The sequence below is a fragment of the Myxocyprinus asiaticus genome, chromosome 11 (genome assembly GCF_019703515.2).
Source record: "Myxocyprinus asiaticus isolate MX2 ecotype Aquarium Trade chromosome 11, UBuf_Myxa_2, whole genome shotgun sequence".
Taxonomy (NCBI): Eukaryota; Metazoa; Chordata; class Actinopteri; order Cypriniformes; family Catostomidae; genus Myxocyprinus; species Myxocyprinus asiaticus.
In genome coordinates this window covers 1206461-1224628 of record NC_059354.1, presented here as the reverse complement: position 1 = coordinate 1224628, position 18168 = coordinate 1206461, and the positions used below count along the sequence as shown (strand labels likewise).

Below are 18168 nucleotides of genomic sequence, written 5' to 3'. Positions count from 1 at the left end.
TGAGGGAAACATGAATTCTGCTCTCTACCAGAAAATCCTAAACGAGAATTTCCGGTCATCAGTCCGTGAGTTGAAGCTCAAGCGCAACTGGATTATGCAGCAAGACAATGATCCAAAGCATAGGAGTCAGTCCACCTCTGAATGGCTCAAATGAAGCAAAATTAAGGTTTTGGAGTGGCCTTGTCAAAGTCCTGACTTGAACCTGATTGAGATGCTGTGGCAGGACCTTAAACGGGCAGTTCATGCTTGAAAACCCTCCAATGTGGCTAAACTAAAGCAGTTCTGCAAAGAAGAGTGGGCCAAAATTCCACCATAGCATTGTGAAAGACTGATCTCCAGTTATCGGAAGCATTTGGTTGCAGTTGCTGCTAAAGGTGGCACAACCAGCTATTACGTTTAAAGGGGCAGTACGTTTTTCACATGGGTGATATAGGTGTTGGATAGCTTTTTGCTTCAATTAAAAAAATTATATATTTGAAACTGTATTTTGTGTTTACTCAGGTTGCCTTTGTTTTATGTTGTATCTCGTTTGAAGATCTAAAACAATTTAGGATGAAAAATACACAAAAATAGAAGAAATCAGGAAGGTGGCAAATACTTTTTCACATCACTGTACCATATAAAAAGCCTTTTCGGCGTCAAGTGAGATGGCAGCGACCGGAGTCTGATCATTCGCTACTGACCACATGATATTGATGAAACGCTTTATGTTATCAGAAGAGCTGCGGCCCCGAATAAACCCCACCTGATCTATATGTATAAGAGATATCATAACTTTACTTAATCGGTTAGCCAAAATGTTTTACAATATTTTAACATATCTAACTGGATCAGGGAAATTGGACTGTAACTCTTACACTCGCTTGGATCTTTGTTATTTTTAAGAATCAGACTGATCCGGGCTTGTGTCATGGTTGGCGGAAGCTTTCCATTCTTTAATGATTCTGTATAACTTCTAGCAAAAGTGGAGCCAGTTCTGTAGCATAAGATCTAAAAAATTCAGCAGCAAAGCCATCTGGCCATGGAGACTTGCCAGTAGGCAAGGCCTTAATTACCTCACCAAGCTCCAATGTTATCTCAGAATCAAGATAATTTTTTTGCTCAGTCGTCAGTTTAGGGAGTTCTAATGGTTCCACAAAGTTTCTAATATCTCCATCAGTAGACCAAGACAGAACTATTTTAAAAGCATTATTAATATCAATGGCCAAGGTAAATATTTCCCCACCAGCAGATTTCACTGACACTCTCTGCTTTATATCTGGCCAGAAGTTTACCTGCTTTGTCCCCCAACTCTTACCCTGAATAGCCAAAACTCCACCTTCCGCGACAAAATAGTATTATATCTGTATTTCCATCGGGTCAATTCTCGGCGGCCATCAGACGACATTCGGCGCTTCAGCTCTGCCTCAGCACTTTTAATATTCCCTTCTAGAACCCGACCGATATGGGATTTTTGAGACCGATACCGATTTTAGAGAGGGAAAATTCACCGATTACCGATATGGTGGCCGATATAGTTAATTTTTGAGCTGGAATGAAAACAGACCTTTTCTATGTGGATTTTTAACCGATTATGCCCCGATATGACTATGCAAAGGTACTCAGAAGGCTGCTTTCTTAACCCTCTGGGGTCTGAGGGTGTTTTGGACCCTGGCCTTGACATTTGTGCTTTTTTCAGTTGCTTAAAAACATATTAATGGCTAAAGTCTGATAACACTGTATTTAGCACAAACTGGGCTACAATAATATGTGAACAACATGTATGTACATGTTTGTATTTTTGAGAAAATAACGTTTATGCGTGGTTTTTGAAAAAACAAAAATGTTAAGTCACTGAAATAAGGCCATATAACACATACTAAACATTTGTTCACAAGACTTTTGAGAACTGGATCTTGTAGCCTAGAGTTTTTGCTACAAAATGATGTGAAAACCATTCTGATCACTCATTCATACAAAACAATATAGTCGTTTAACTTTTGTAAGACACTTTTAGTGTTAGAAAGGCCATATGCGAGCAGGCGTGGATGATCATGAATATTGATGTGATTCTCACCTGAGGGGACAAAGACCCATCCCCTGAGAGAGAATAAATGTGAGGAGACTTAATGACTGAATGTATTGTTTGTAGCTTATTCACAAAATCAAGTTTAAGAAGTAATCGGACTATACATTTTCTTTACACAAAGACTTTACTTAAAAACTTTAGACCTATGTGATTTTTTAATGTTTTTAAAAGAAGCCTCTTCTGCTCACCAAGGCTGCATTTATTTGATCCAAAATACAGCAAAAACAGTGATATTGTGAAATAATTTTACAATTTAAAATAACTGTTTTCTATTTGAATATATTGTAAAATGCAATTTATTCCTGTGATCAAAGCTGAATTTTCAGCATCATTACTGCAGTCTTCAGTGTCACATGATCCTTCAGAAATCATTCTAATATGCTGATTTTCTAATATGGGCATATTTACAGCACATTTTACATATTTACACCCGAACAGATATTTGCAAGCACAAGCTTCGTTGATGATAATTAGGCACCATAAACACTATTTAAAATATAATCTAAACATTCATATTATTTTGATATCATATTACATATCATATTTATATCATACAGCATACAATTTAAATACCTGCTTTAGCCGAAGCAACATTTAAATGTAACTAAAACTTGCCTATTAGGACATATTTGAAATTTCAATACTTTCAATACTGGCTGGCAAGTCTGGAAATAGTCCAACTAGTAAAATATGTCCATGTTTATATAAAATAGCATTTCAACTAATATGTAAGTAAAACTAAATGATTTACTTATCTGAAATTGTATCCTCGGCTGGATCAAGTCGCTCTTCAAAATGCAAACATTCCTCATCGGATTTCCACTCTTCTGAGGAAAATGTGAACTCTTCGTCACTATCCAGGAGCTTCCTCACCTGTGTAGCGTGCCATCTTCCAAATGTGCAGAAAAGTGAATGAACTTGATGTTTTTTAAGGCACTGTTGGGGGCGTTTACCATTTGCATTGATCGCCTCAGCACATTACCGTATGAATAGCGCGCTCTGCTGGTGGGTGTGATCACATTAGGGATAATTAGCTGAGCCAGGAGAAACTGTACATCGCTTTGTTTCATACAGATTACATTGCAGGAGAATATCTGTTTTAAATTTGAATTGTTTTATTTAAATGTAGACATTTTAAGCTTTCTTTAGACATATGTTTCATGTTTGTCTGATAAGTATTTGTGGAATTTCAGTTCATTTTTGTGATGTGTTTTAGAAAGATGCTCGCGGAGACAGAGACGGCTGAAAGCGCACCCTGTTTATTTTTATTGGTGAATACATGTTTACTCATTAGCTTCCACTCAGCTGACAACAATGAAAGTAGCTACATAATTAGCTAGTTAGCTATAAGCTCGTTGTCACGGAGAGTAAAACACGGATGTTGTTTATTTTACTTTCCAGCATTGTGTTTCACCAACTAGATAATAACATAGCGTGAAATCAACATTCAGACACAATTTACCACCGCACCGTTGTCTTCTGAGCTGCAAAAAGATGATCTGATGTTTACATTTCAATCTGTTACGTTACTGACTGCACTGACAAACTATAGCTGGCTAACATAACAAACAGATGTGATGGACAGGGTTATACAAAGCTATATCGGTTGGGCACTATTCCCTTCCAACTCCACGAGTTCTCATGCTTTGGAATTTTTGATGAATGAGGCATACTGTATGATCTGACCCCTAAGAACTGCCTTAAGTGCCTCCCAAGCCACGCCCACAGAGAATACTGAGGACCAGTCTCCATATAAACATTGATTTTGGCCTTTAAATTTTGTTGAAATTCAGGACTATTCAAAAGGGATACATTAAAGAGGCAACTATATGATTTCTTTTTCTCCGTATGTGGCAACAACTTTAAACTCACCAGGGTGTGATCTGAGACTAAAATGTTTCCAATTGAGCAATCAACAACAGATGAAATGAGGGACTTAATAAATAAAATAAAAATCTATTGCAGAATAAATCTTATGGACTGATGAAAAAAATGTATAGTCCCTACCAGATGGGTTCAAAAGTCTCCAAATATCTGTAAGACCAAGATTTTTACACTTTACACAGTTGCTCTAGGGGGCTTACACACTTTTGCTTCACTATGATCAAGGACTGAGTCCGTCACCTTCTAATATTATATCATGAGGGGTGCCAGCGGCTTGCAACATCCCTTCAAGATCTATAAAAAAAAAAAAAAGCCCTGATCATCAGCGTTAGGTGCGTAAATATAAGCCAAAATCAACCTTTGCCCCTGAATTTCTGCTAAAACAATAATGACTCTTCCTAATTTATCTTTAATCTGTTTGAGACATTTGAATTGTAGATGCTTGCTTATCAATGTAATGACTCCCCTGCTCTTACTTGAGCCGGCACTAAAGAAAACATGTCCACCCCATATCTCATCCCAAATTTATCAGCTTCCTGTGGAGATAGATGCGTTTCTTGAAGAAACACATATTTCTTACGTTTAAGAAGAGAAATAACCTTCCTTCTTTTTATGGGGTGCCCCAACCCATTCACATTCCACGTGGAGAGAGACAATCCACTCATATTAACATTTAACATTTTGACATATTAGAAAAAATAGACTGTGTGTCAAAAATAAAATGAAAAAGACCACATTCCAACATTAGAGCAACAAACAAACCCCAAACTTCCCCAAAACAGAAAAAAGAAAAACGTGCGCAGTCCATCCCTCTAAACTCAAACAGTCCATGTACACCTACGAGAGCGCCCATGACACTTTTGCCATTGGACTGCTCGAGTCCGGTGCTTCTATATAAATTTTGAGTGACAGAATTACACAACAGAAAATAATCTATAAAACAAACTCCAGCCAATATGAGGCATAAGCACAAAGAACTTACAGATTCATCCACATAACTGTCCCAAATGTGTGTTCCTCCACATGACTCCATAAGCAGTTTTAATGTTCAATTAAACATCTGAATACTTGTTTGGAGAGGTTTTTGAACACTTGAATTAAAAAAAGGCTATCAGAGTAATCTTAGAGAAATAAATGATTATTTTCTGTTTGTCATTTAGGTGGAAAATCTTAAAAAAGATGGTGTAAGGGGATCAAGAAATGCAAGAAAAAAAGAACCTTCAATGTAGTTTTAAAGCTCGGTATACACACACACACACACACACACACACACACACACACACACACACACATATATATATTACTCACCGCACTAGTCTTCATTAGCTGTGCACCCGAGGGGCCGTTCCACACCATAGACATCATCTGAGCAGCCACGAGCTGCATTGCCATCTTCCCCACGGGACTAAACACAGACAAACAAAATATAACCTGATTAGAAACAACTGCACATAAATAGTTCAGTTCAACTTTAATTGAGCTAAAGCTTGCTCTACTGTATGCACTAGCAAGCCAACATTACAGGAAACAGTAGAATATGCATAACAAACATAAATAACAGACTACAGAACCATTGCATCTACACTGAGGCATTTAATTTAGAATCAGAATGAGATGTATGTTAAGGTGGCTCTACCTTGTCCTGTCCTCCCCATCATCTATGAAAGTTACCGAGAGGCGGTTACCAGGCGGATACTCAAAACCATTCAGCTTCTCTTTAGCATAAACCGCAGAACCCAAATTATTATACCGCACCACAGCCTGACCTGTAGAACAAACGAACTGTGCATCATATTCCAAGTCTTCTGAAGCCACAAGATTTGTGTGAGGAAAAAAGTAAAAAATTACTATTACTACTACTATTCTAAAATGTGCCCCTCTGCCTCAGCTCTCAAATTGGTTTTGCATTTTCACACATTCAAAATTGTCGAGTCACATTTGCTTACAAGAAAAGCAAGAACCAATAATGTTTGGTATCATTGACATCAAATGTGGTGAGACGCAGCATATTTGAACATCCATGAATGTGAATGAGATTTCACCTGCTGTGGAGCGAAAGACTGTCAGTAAATAACAACTTAATTTACTGTCTTTTTCTCTCACAAAGCCTTTGTATGGCTTCAAAAAAAAAAAAAAAAAAAAAAGAAAGCTCTGAAGTTGTATTGCCTATTTTTATGCAGATTTTTTTTTTTTTTTTTACACTGTATTGAAAAGAGCACTTGGATATTCTGCTAAAAATCTCCATTAGTGCTCCACAGAAGAAAGAAAGTCATACAAAGTGCAAAATGGTCCATCAGGGATGAACTAGAACTACAAGTCAGCACAGCAGAGGGCAATGGTGAACCAGAGTAGAAATATTAATAATTTAGCTCAGCTGACAATACAGAATCATGTTAGATAAATATGCTTCCACACTGTCACTGATTACATACATTTTAAATATTTAAATTAATATTTTAAGATAGTTAAAATAGTATTGTGACTGATTATGTTTCTTTAAAAAAATGTTATTTTCAAAAATACATTTTAAATGGCAGTGTATGATTATCGCCTTCGGCTTGCTCACCTGGTTCTAAATACAATTATTATTATTAATTTATTTTTATACACAATTTACAATCATATTTTATTCAAACTACACAATGATCACTCTAAGGGTGTGTTCACACATGGCAGGTTTGGTTAGATTAAAACGAACTCTGGTGCGATTGCTATGTTAATGCGGTTCATTTGAAAAAGTGTGAACGCTGTCACCCGAACCTTGGTGCGCACCAAACAAGCGGACCAAGACCGCCTGAATAGTGGGTCTCGGTCCGCTTCCAAACGAACTCTGGTGCGGTTCGATTGATATATGAACGCAACCTGGACCAAAGACATCTAAACGGACCAAAAACAGGAAGTAATTTGCCTAATACTGACCTTAAGCATACCTGGTTCTTCTCATCATAGAAACTATGTTGCCCATTACAGTTCGGTACAGGCATCGGAACCGCCATCTCCTTGCAGCATATCTTCGTTTGTGTGTGCAACAGAGGAATTCCTGGTGCTGTTTTGACTCCTTTACACATAATACCACCATATATACATATATAAATATAACTGGGGGGCAGTGGTGGCTCAGTGGTTAAGGCTCTGGGTTACTGATCAGAAGGTTGGGGTTTCAAGCCCCAGCACTGCCAAGATGCCACTGTTGGGCCCTTGAGCAAGGCCCTTGATCCTATCTGCTCCACGGGCGCCATATCATGGCTGACACTGCACCCTGACCCAGCTTAGCTGGGATATGTGAAAAAAAGAATTTCACTGTGAATGTGTAAATGTATAATATGTGATAAATAAATAAATACAATTATTATTATTAATTATAAAATTATCAATTATAACGAGAGCATTTCGCCCAGCAGCCAGTATTGTTTTGGATGATCGGCAAGTTCCGTCCAAAAAATATATGTCATGAAAGCTGTCCAATCAGGTTGTGACTTTTTCCTGATGCCTTTGGTTTTGTATCTTTAGGTTCGGTATTAAAAATGCCAGTGTGAACGCTAAGCGAACCAGGACTAAATGTATCATTTTCTAATTTGGTCTGGACCAAGAGGACCAAACTACAAGTGTGAACACACCCTAAGACTTTATATATTTATTACAGTTTCATTTTTTGTTAAAGCATGATTTTCTGTAAAGCTGCTTTGAAACGATGTGTGTTGTGAAAACAGCTATACAAATAAAAATGACTTGACTTAGCCAGTAAAATAATGTTTGCCATGCTATAAATGTACTAGTGAAATCAGACATTACTTACACACTACCACTGTCAGAAATGTACTTTTACAAAATTAACTTTTTCCTGGATTTGATTTTCAGGGGCCATTATTCTTCTTCTTCTTATTATTATTATTATTAACTTTGAGGCCTTTTATCAAACCATTTAAACAAACTGTGCTCATCCATTTATGTCAAATACTTAAATTTAATAGTTTTATTTATACAAATTGTCAAGATCGAGAACTTATTATCTCTTACTCTAAAAAATGCATCAAACATTAATTCATAATGTAGGCCATAATATGTATAACTAGGACTGTAATAGGATATTAAGAACTGTATCAGATGTTCAGATCAGGTATTTTTCCCCAACACATTTTGAATTGTAATTGCATTTTTTTCCCGAGCATACCCCCAAAAATGTCTGACCCTGTCAGACATTTGTCAGACATTATTTGGCCTTATCCGGACCATCACATCACATAGCATAATTATTCACTGTATTCAGCATTTCATTATATTTAGCATTATATACAGTAGTATAATATAGTACAATCATCTGTAAACTTAAATTTTCTATCACACATTCAACATGGACATTGGTTCTCTCTCTTAGTTCCTGATCTTTAAAATGAGCAAGACTGTGTTTAAAGAGTGAACGCTGTAGTGGAGTGCGTGTTATGTAACCTTTGCTGAAGCCGTACTGGTCTCTCTGCAACTCGCAGAAATCCATCCCCGGGATCAGATCGAACAGACCATAGACCTGTTCCTGTGTGATTGCAGTGCGTGAGGACACCATCAGACACCGGGTGATGATGTCAGAGCTCCACGCGTCTCCTGTGGTATAGCTGCTGGACTCTTGTGCTGCAGAAAACCATGTTTGTTTCATTTCAGTGGCAAAAAGTCCCTTCAAAGCAAGTTGGTTAACTCTACAATCATCTTGGCAATGCCTCAGGTTCCTATCTTCTTGAATGGGGAAAGACTGTTTTCACCAAAACTAATGAATTCATGTAGTGATTAAATATTTATCTGTCATCAAACAAAGCCGCACATAGCTCTATTACAGCTTTATGATCATTGCCATAGAAACAAATCATTTCTGAATCCAAGGACGTGAACGGATCTGATGGTTGTTAAAGATGGCTTTATACTAACCAAATGGGTAAGAGCTGGGGCCTGGATCATTTGTGGAGTGCTCTGGTCTGGGGTTGCTGAAAGACTCGTTGTCAGCCGATGCATTTTTGGTTCTGGGCTCAGCTAAAATAGCTCTAAAGGCTGCAGAGACACATGGCAAAAAACAAAAACAAAAAAAACACTCTTCTGAAAACAACATCAAATCACAAAGTAAAGTTCACACTGCAAACCAAGTATACTTACTCTTGTCACAGTTTTCAATGGCTTTGGCTGCCTGTGAAGGTTTGTGGTATCTCACATATGCCAGACCTTTGCTTTCCCCTGTGGTCTTATTCTTAATAATGATAGCGTACTCTATTTCTCCATACTCCTGCAGCAGAGACAACAGAGAGATAGAGAGAGTATAAATAATAAAACAAAGATAGGGTCCTATTTTAAAAGTACTGAGTCTTAACCCTTGTGATGTGTTCCTCACTGGCTACCAGCTCCTTGTGTTCTCTGGTCAAAATGACCGATCCATTTAAATAAAGTTTATGAAACTCACAAAATCCATATATTATCACTAATATTGCATTATATATTTTTTTCCAACTTGATTTCTAGTAACTAGAACGGGTTTTGTAGCCCTTTTTTGGAATTGAATGAAAATAGGCCAAAATTACATGAGCTTAAGCAACTCCATTTTTGCGTGGATATTAATGGATATTTTTACTGTATTGAATACCATACATAAAATTTTATGTCCTGTTTATCACACGACTTTGTTTTAATGTTTAACCATTTTTTTATTTATTAATTTTTTTGGTGATTAACATTTTTTACTGATTCATGCAGTAAACAAAGAAAAGCAAAACACAGAATCAACATTTAACCCCCACCACTACCCTCACCCTCCCAATCCCCAACCCCACCCTGACCCCTAACAAACATACCTAGTCACACATGAGTATATACACACACATACAATATATATATATATATATATATATAAATATAATCACACACATTTAGAACTATACCTCTCTCTCCAATGCCCCTCCCCGAGAGCCCTCCAGGAACGGCAAACAATTGCCCAATTTCCCAACAAACGAATCCAAGTTCCCCGGTCTTCTAGATGATACTTCCTGAAAAGCTGCCACCCTCCCCATCTCCATGCACCACTCCTGAAATGGGGGCGCTCCAGCCGACTTCCATCCCCTTAAACAATTTTCTGGCGATCATAACACTGGTTAGGATCCAATTTTTTATGTATTTATACCCTATATTGATGACCGCCCCATCGCCTAAAATACAGAGTCTGGGGCAAAATGAAATTTGAGTGCCCAATACCTCACACACAAAACTCTGAACCTTCAACCAAAATTCTTGGATCTTAACACACCACCAAAAAACATGGATTGTGTCTCCATCTTCTGACTGGCATTGCCAGCAGGTGGGTGTGTCTTTAAGACCAAGCCTATACAATCTAGAGGGGGTCCAATAAAATTGATGTAAAATCTTAAATTGCATAAGGCGCCCCTTTGCATCTCTAGCTGTAGAAGTTTTTAGAATCCTAGCCCACACTCCCTCCTCCAATACCAAGTTTAAATCTTTCTCCCATAATCTCTTGAGAGAAGCCGAAGCTCCTTCCCCCAAACTCATGACCTTTTCCAAAAGCAGTAATCACCACTCCCAGAGTATCTGTCACTTTAGGGGGGTGTTACTCCCAAAAACAGAACAGAGCAGGTGGCGCAGCTGTAAATACCTAAAGAACTGAGACCTGGCAATCCCAAAATGTTGAACAATATTTTGAAAGGATCTCAACACTCCACTCTCATATAGGTCACCGAGCGTATTAACCTCCCTCACAATCCACTCTGTCCAGCAGAAAGGGTTCAGCCATATGCTCAAGGCTACATTTAAATAAATGTCCGAATTAAACACTCTGGACACCTTTGTCCATACCGAGTGCAAATGTGAGAGAACGGGGTGTAATTTTACTTCTCCGATTAGTTTGACAGAAAGGCTTTGCAATGGCGAAATAGGGGCAAGAACTTCCTGTTCAATACTGTAGGTTCTACTGGTTGTTTAGATCAGTGTTACCATCAGAAACAATTAATAATTATTTCCTTAGTTATTAATTAATATTTAAATTAAATAATAGAATCTAACTCATTAAAACCTCACACAGCGCACCATTAAATGTAGTGCCCCACGTTCAGGAGTGGGTTTGGTTATTAGCAATAATTAATAGTTATCAAAGATAATTATTAATTATTAAAATCAATAGAACATAGATGAGAATCAATGTTAGCTTTTTTAATCCTTTAAATCAACAATTATCAAAGATAATCATTAATTATTAACATCAATGAAACATTGATTAAAATTAACACTGATTGATCCTTCAAATTCAACAATCATCAAAGATAATGATTAATTATCAAAAATCAATAAAATATTAATAAGGATTAATATCGCCGGGGCACCACCCTGGAATCAGGGACTAATAACCAGACAGTAAAACAGTATCAATATTAGATTGTTCTCTTAGGAAAATCAATGTCCGAAGAACATCGACCTTCGAAATGAAACAATGAAGGCCTGAATCCGAGCACTGGCATCCCCTGCCAGCATTTGACACAGGTGTATGCAAAACAAACCAAAACACTTCTCTTTGAAATATAACAAAGTTTATTTATGCAGTAATATCAATTAATAATCAATACAATGCAGTCAATAAACTTCCAACTACAAACTAAACAGTGACATGTTTAGATATGGTAACCAAAATAAGCCTATAACACATGAGGAAGTTGTGTGTGTGTGTGTGTGTGTGTGTGTGTGTGTGTGTGTGTGTGTGTGTGTGTGTGTGTGTGTGTGTGTGTGTGTGTGAGAGAATGGAAGTGGGTGTGTGTAAGGAGTGACGCGCACAAAATGGCGGACGTGACTCTCGTGGAGAGTACGTCATGTGAGATTTCCGGCCAGAGAATATGGCCGCGAATGTGGGCAGAGAGAAGCCGGTTAATGCCGTCTGTTTGTTTACCGCGTGTCTCCGCTTGTATGATAACTTAGGGACAAAGCTGAGCTTTATCACTAAGTTATCTACTAGCCAAACGTGTGTGTGAGTATGTTTGTGAGGGGTCGTGCACGCGCGTGTTTGGTTAGTACGAGAGAGAGAGAGAGAGAGAGAGAGAGAGAGAGAGAGAATAAAGTGGCGGCACCAAAGCCGGTTTCGCGATCGTGGGAGAGAAGGCAGCTGTTAGTTTATCACTCAGAGACGCGGTGGACGGCTCGTAAACCGTCCCGCGGTCTTTGGTTCTTTAATGGATAAACTCAGTGTGCCAGTCTCCCCCGCGATGGCAGAAATACACAACAGTCTAATGTGGTTGGACTATACACAGCAGATCTCATTCGTGATAACAGTACATTACAGTAATACCTTGAGTATTATTAGCAGCAATGAGCAGACTCGGCGGTCCGAGTGCACCCCATATCTTGCCAAATTTTTCACCTTCCTGCGGGGAAAGATGCATTTCTTGAAGGACCACTATAACATATTTCTTACACTTGAGAAATAACCTTCCTTCTTTTTATGGGGTAACCCACCCCATTCACACTCCATGTGGAGAGAGACAATCCATTCATATTAACATTTGACATTTTGACATAAGTAAAAATAGATTGTGTGTCAAAAACAAGATTATAAAGACCATATTCCAACATTAGTGCAACAATCAAAACCCGAACTTCCCCCATAACCAAACAGAAAAAAGAAAACATGCGCATTAACCCTGCGCAAGACAGCACCAACTGGCGTCCATCCCTCCAAACTCAAACAGTCCATGTACACCTAAGAGAACCCCCGCGATAACTTTGCTGTCGGATTACTCAAGTCCTGTGTTTCTATACAAATTTTGTGAGGCAGAATTACAAGGCAAAAGATAATCTATAAAACAACTCCAGCCAATAAGCATAATAAACACAAAGAGCATATAGATTCATCCACAAAACTGTCCCGAATGTGTGTTACTCCACAAAACAAACTCAAGCTTCTAGGAGGAACCAGCACAAAAAAAAAACATTAAAAAAAACCGCTTCGTTTCCTCGAACAGTCAAACGAATGTTCAGTGAGCTGGTCCACTCGGCAGCAACATGAGTGTAACAAATGACCTAATCACTCCAATGTCTTGCAAAAAACATTCCACAAAACAAACTCCAGCCAATAGGAGGAATAAGCACAAAGAACATGCAGATTCATCCACAAAACTGTCCCGAAGGTGTGTTACTCCACAAAACAAACTCCAGCTGCTAGGCGGAACCAGCAAAAAAAAAAAGGCACTCAGTATCCTCGAACAGTCAAGTGAATGTTCAGTGAGCCGGTTCACTCGGCTGCAACGCGAGTACCTCAAGATAACTTACTCCATTGACTTTATGAAGGACATCGCTTGCTGTGGGCATGTGAATGTTTTACGGCCATCCTTAGCATCTATTCTCAATTTGGCCGGGAACATCAGTACAAAAGCGACGTTCCGTTGATGTAAAAGTTTCTTGCATTCCTGGAGTCGATCACGTTTCTCGTCAAATTCGCAAAGTCTGGGAACAAGAAAATGCTGTGGTTTTTCCAAGAAAGCCTTCCTTTACTCCTCGCCCCACATAACACAAGATCTTTATCGAATGATCTCAGAAATTTGGCCAGAATTGATCGGGGCCAGCCTCTCTCCGCAGTTCGCTGAGAAGGAATGCTTTGAGCTTGCTTGATTTCCAGCTTATGGCCTGTTATGTCAAGCAGATTCAGAAGGAGCCCATCCAGGAATTTCACCATATCCTGACCTATTCTGCCTCAGGAATTCCGACAATACGGACATTGTTCCACCGACTACGGTTCCCCATGTCCAACTTCTCCCAGACACGCTCCAAATCCACTTTGGTCGCTAGCGGATTAGCAGATAATTCCCTTTCCGATGACTCCAGATAAGCGATCCATTTCTCGACATCCCCCACTCTTGGAACCACATCGGTAAACTTCACCTCCAAGGCAGTGATCGAGCAACGTATCACAGCAAGATCCTCCAAGTCAGCAACGACCTTCATCAGCATTGCCAACATGTTCAACATCTCTCGCTGCAAAATCGGCTCCCAAGCTCGGGGCCTGGTCGGGGGTGCCAGCTTGAGCATGTAAGTGTCTTATAATGTCTCCAGAGCCTGAGAATTTTGAATTACTTGACATATTGTCATCCTAGAACAGTTATGGAACAGTGAGTATCGAATCTCACCGGTTTATGTCATTAAAAGTGTTAAAACTAGCAAAGTGCGTAGAGCTCGCTGTTCACACGTCCGATCCTCGCATGGCATCACGTGACTCCGAATTATCAACTTTTTAATGTTCTCCAACATGATTCAAAATGCATGTTCTTTTCATAATAGGAAACAAAGGTGTGCAAGGAAAATGTGCAAATGCACCAAATGCACCACAGGGGGAGGTTGTCAACAGTGGAAAAGTAAAATAAAATCTATTACATCCATATGTTCAGAAATAATAGAATAAAATGAGAAAACAGCAAAAAACTTCTTAGCCACTGTAGGTATTCATTTCATCTAAACCAAGTCTATTTAGAAAGTTATCTAGAAATCAATACCTAGAAATTATCAAGTTTATCTAGAGAGTACTCATATCAAAACATTTGTGTGTATATTCATAAACTCATGCAGATAGAGATGTGCCATCTAAGCAGTTCACGCTGAGCAGCGCAGCAATCTGAAATAATTTCTCCCAATTCAACTCGCAAAGTTTGTCAGAATGATCGCTTGCCAGATGTTGGCTATAGATGCAGTACATTTGAAACACATCACAGAACAAAGCAGTAAGCGATCTATCTGAATCATCATGGTAAAAGGAGCGGTGGAAGTTTCCCTGTAAATAGCCTATCCATATAATTTGAAATGAAGCGCCCGTAACTGTCAAATTGTTTGTAGGTAAAAAGAAAATGAGACCATTCATTAACATGCGCACGCCGAGGCCAGTTATGATCTTAAGCCGGCGTATACATGCATGATTGTACTGGGAATATTACCGCTGTCTTTTATATCAGTCTCTATGTTTTTATGCAAAATCTCAATTTCTCAATTTTGAAAAAATAAATTGTGTCAAAACTCAAATTCGAATTAATTGGAAAAATGGGAAAAACCACCCAGCCCTAGCTGAAGGTACCAAATGAGATGTTCGTGAAACTCAAAACAAATGCTACTTTTCTACAGCAAGGGACTGCATTTCAGAACCTGGTCCGCTTGTCAGATTGACCTTGGCTTGGTATCAAGAGATCCCTGAATTTTCCACTTCTTAATAAGTGATCGAACAGTACTGACTGGCATTTTCAAGGCTTTGGATATATTTTGATATCCTTTTCCATCTTTATAAAGTTCCATTACCTTGTTACACAGGTCTTTTGACAGTTATTTTCTGCTCCCCATGGCTCAGTATCTAGCCTGCTCGGTGCATCCACGTGAGAGCTAACAAACTCATTGACTATTTATACACAGACACTAATTGCAATTTAAAAAGCCACAGGTGTGGGAAATTAACCTTTAATCGCCATTTAAACCTGTGTGTCACCTTGTGTGTCTGTAACAATGCCAAACATTCAAGGGTATGTAAACTTTTGATCAGGGCCATTTGGGTGATTTCTGTTACCGTTATGATTTAAAAGTACGTACGTGCCCGCCCGCCCGCCCGCCCGCCCTACCTACCTACCTACCTACCTACCTACCTACCTACCTACCTACCTACCTACCTACCTACCTACCTACCTACCTACATACATACATACATACATACATACATACATACATACATACATACATACATACATACATACATACATACATACATACATACATACATACATACATACATACATACATACATACATACATACATACATACATACATACATACATACATACATACATACATACATACATACATACATACATACATACATACATACATACATACATACATACATACATACATACATACATACAGTGGAGGTGGCGTAGTGGACTAAAGCACTGAACTAGTAAGCAAAAGGTTGTTGGTTCAATTCCCACAGCCACCACCATTGTGTCCTTGAGCAAGGCACTTAACTCCAGGTTGCTCCAGGGGGATTGTCCCTGTAATAAGGGCACTGTAAGTCCCTTTCAATAAAAGCGTCTGCCAAATGCATAAATGTAAATACATACATATTATATAAAGATTTTGACACTTAGGCCAATTGAGGGACTTGTTCACAACTATTACACAAGGTGAAAACATTCATTGATGCTCAAGAAGACAACAAACTACTATATGCATACTATAATTTGTTATTATCTGTAATGTAGATTGTAGCAGTATTAAATAAAATAAAAATCTTTTATCTCTTATATTTGTATAAATTATGAAAGGGGTGTGAACATGAGACAAAAGGGAATGCAAACTTATCTTCTCAACTATATACTTTATATTATTTATTAAACCTCAGATTAATGGGTTATCAACTGCCTTCCTTCTGCTTTCTGTCTTGTTTCTGAACAGCAAATCTAAATCTATGAAGAGGCCCCCTTTCTCGGTTTGCTTAATATCTCTTCAGTTGCATTACGCTTACATGTCGTCAAAAGTCTAGTGAGTAAAAACAAAAATTCACTAGCCAGTGGCGATTCTTTAACCAACATGGCTGTAGAGGGTTGAAGCTAATAATATAATTTCAACTCAAATCAAGGTTTCATGTCAATTTATTTTTTCAAATGACAAGTAGTCTTATTTTTCGCTGGATAATCAGCAGTCAGACAGTCATTAATTACAAGATAAACACCAACAACTCACAACCAGAGGTGGATTTCAGCTAAACAGCGATTTCTTCTCACATAATTAGATAATTTCAGCACAAATCAATGTTTCATATTCATTCATTTATTTATTTGGTTAGTAGCCATGTAATAAGTGGGGAAATGTACAGTCAGCTGGTTATTACAAAATAGCTCTTTGATATATCCAGTGTTCCCCAACATCCATTTGCAGCGGCACTGCGCCACTGCTGAATTATGAGCGCCACTCTAGGGATTTCACATGGTTAATTTCATATTCTCGAAGTAACATAATGCTTGCCAGCCTCAGTCAGCTGTGCACTTTCTACACTGCAAAAGAAACCCCACCACACACAAATACACGCACTTACAATGACGTCACCGCATAACACGTGTCAAACTGGCTTTATTTCAAGTGGCTGGCGAGCTCATTTCTGAAATGTAGGATGGCACGGGATCACAATGTTTCAATGAACAATCAGTTAGCGCTCTCCTCGTGAATATAAATGAGCCTACCCCTGTCATCTGTATGTTTTGGAGCTCATTTTGCTCGCTTCAATAGCGGAACGAAACAGCGCTACACAGGTCAATTATCAACATGGCTTAATCATAGCAGCATGAGGGCAGAGCTAGTGCGGTAATTCATGGACGGGTCTCAACCGTACAGTCTATTTTAAATGCACTTGTGAAGCAGTGAGATGCTCGGTGGGGATCACGAAACTGTTTGAATTCGGTACAGAATTATCTGTTGTAAAACTCTTACGTCCTGATGATGAAACTAGTTTAAAACAAACAGTCCCCACATTCTAAACTGTACTGACAAAGAAAACAAGAGAAAACATCAATTAGAAGGCTTTTCAATTCTCAGATCACAACGCTTACAAAACTTTACCATGGATTTAATGTTGTAACACTTAATGTTGTATTATTTGTATATTGTGTTGTGTGTAATTATGTGTATATTAGATATGTAAATTGTGTTGTGTAAATCTGTTTATTGTAAATTGGTATATGTCTCATCACTGTCATGACTGCTATGTTGCTCGGAACTGCACCCAAGACTTTCACCCACTGTTGCACTTGTGCATATAGTTGTGTGACAATAAAAGTGATTAGATTTTTTTTTTCTTTCACTAGATAAGTGCCCTTTTTGCAAGTCATTTCTTATTTTTTAATTTATATTTTAGTTTTTATTTAAATTTGGCCCTTGGCATCAATTCTCAATTAAACGTGTGCCCGACATCTGCATTTAAGTTGTAATTCTGCGACACCACACGAGCCCCTGCCCCTCCCCCTCTTTGACGTTCTTTGTCACAGCCTCCACACAACATCGAAGTCTACCTGACCAGCCTTCATTTGTGACAGCCAGGTAAGGATAACTGTGGCAGCGGGGGCGTGGTCAAGCATCTCTCCGGAGAGAGAGAAAGCGGTAAGGGCGCTTACACCTGAGCTAAATTATGTCTATCACCTGTCTCTAATTTCAGTGAGCACGGGGAGAG

At 38.5% G+C, this 18168-nt stretch overlaps 1 protein-coding gene across 1 annotated transcript in view; it reads right to left on the bottom strand.

Annotated features, from left to right (window-relative positions):
- rbm45 (RNA binding motif protein 45) overlaps positions 1-18168 on the bottom strand; it is a 114505-nt gene that overhangs the window by 45877 nt on the left and 50460 nt on the right. The window contains exons 3-7 of the mRNA XM_051710493.1: positions 9089-9215; positions 8867-8986; positions 8399-8575; positions 5589-5718; positions 5261-5357 (exon numbers count right to left, since the gene is read on the bottom strand). Of these exons, the coding sequence (XP_051566453.1) occupies positions 5261-5357; positions 5589-5718; positions 8399-8575; positions 8867-8986; positions 9089-9215 (651 nt within the window). The remainder of the gene's footprint in view (positions 1-5260; positions 5358-5588; positions 5719-8398; positions 8576-8866; positions 8987-9088; positions 9216-18168) is intronic.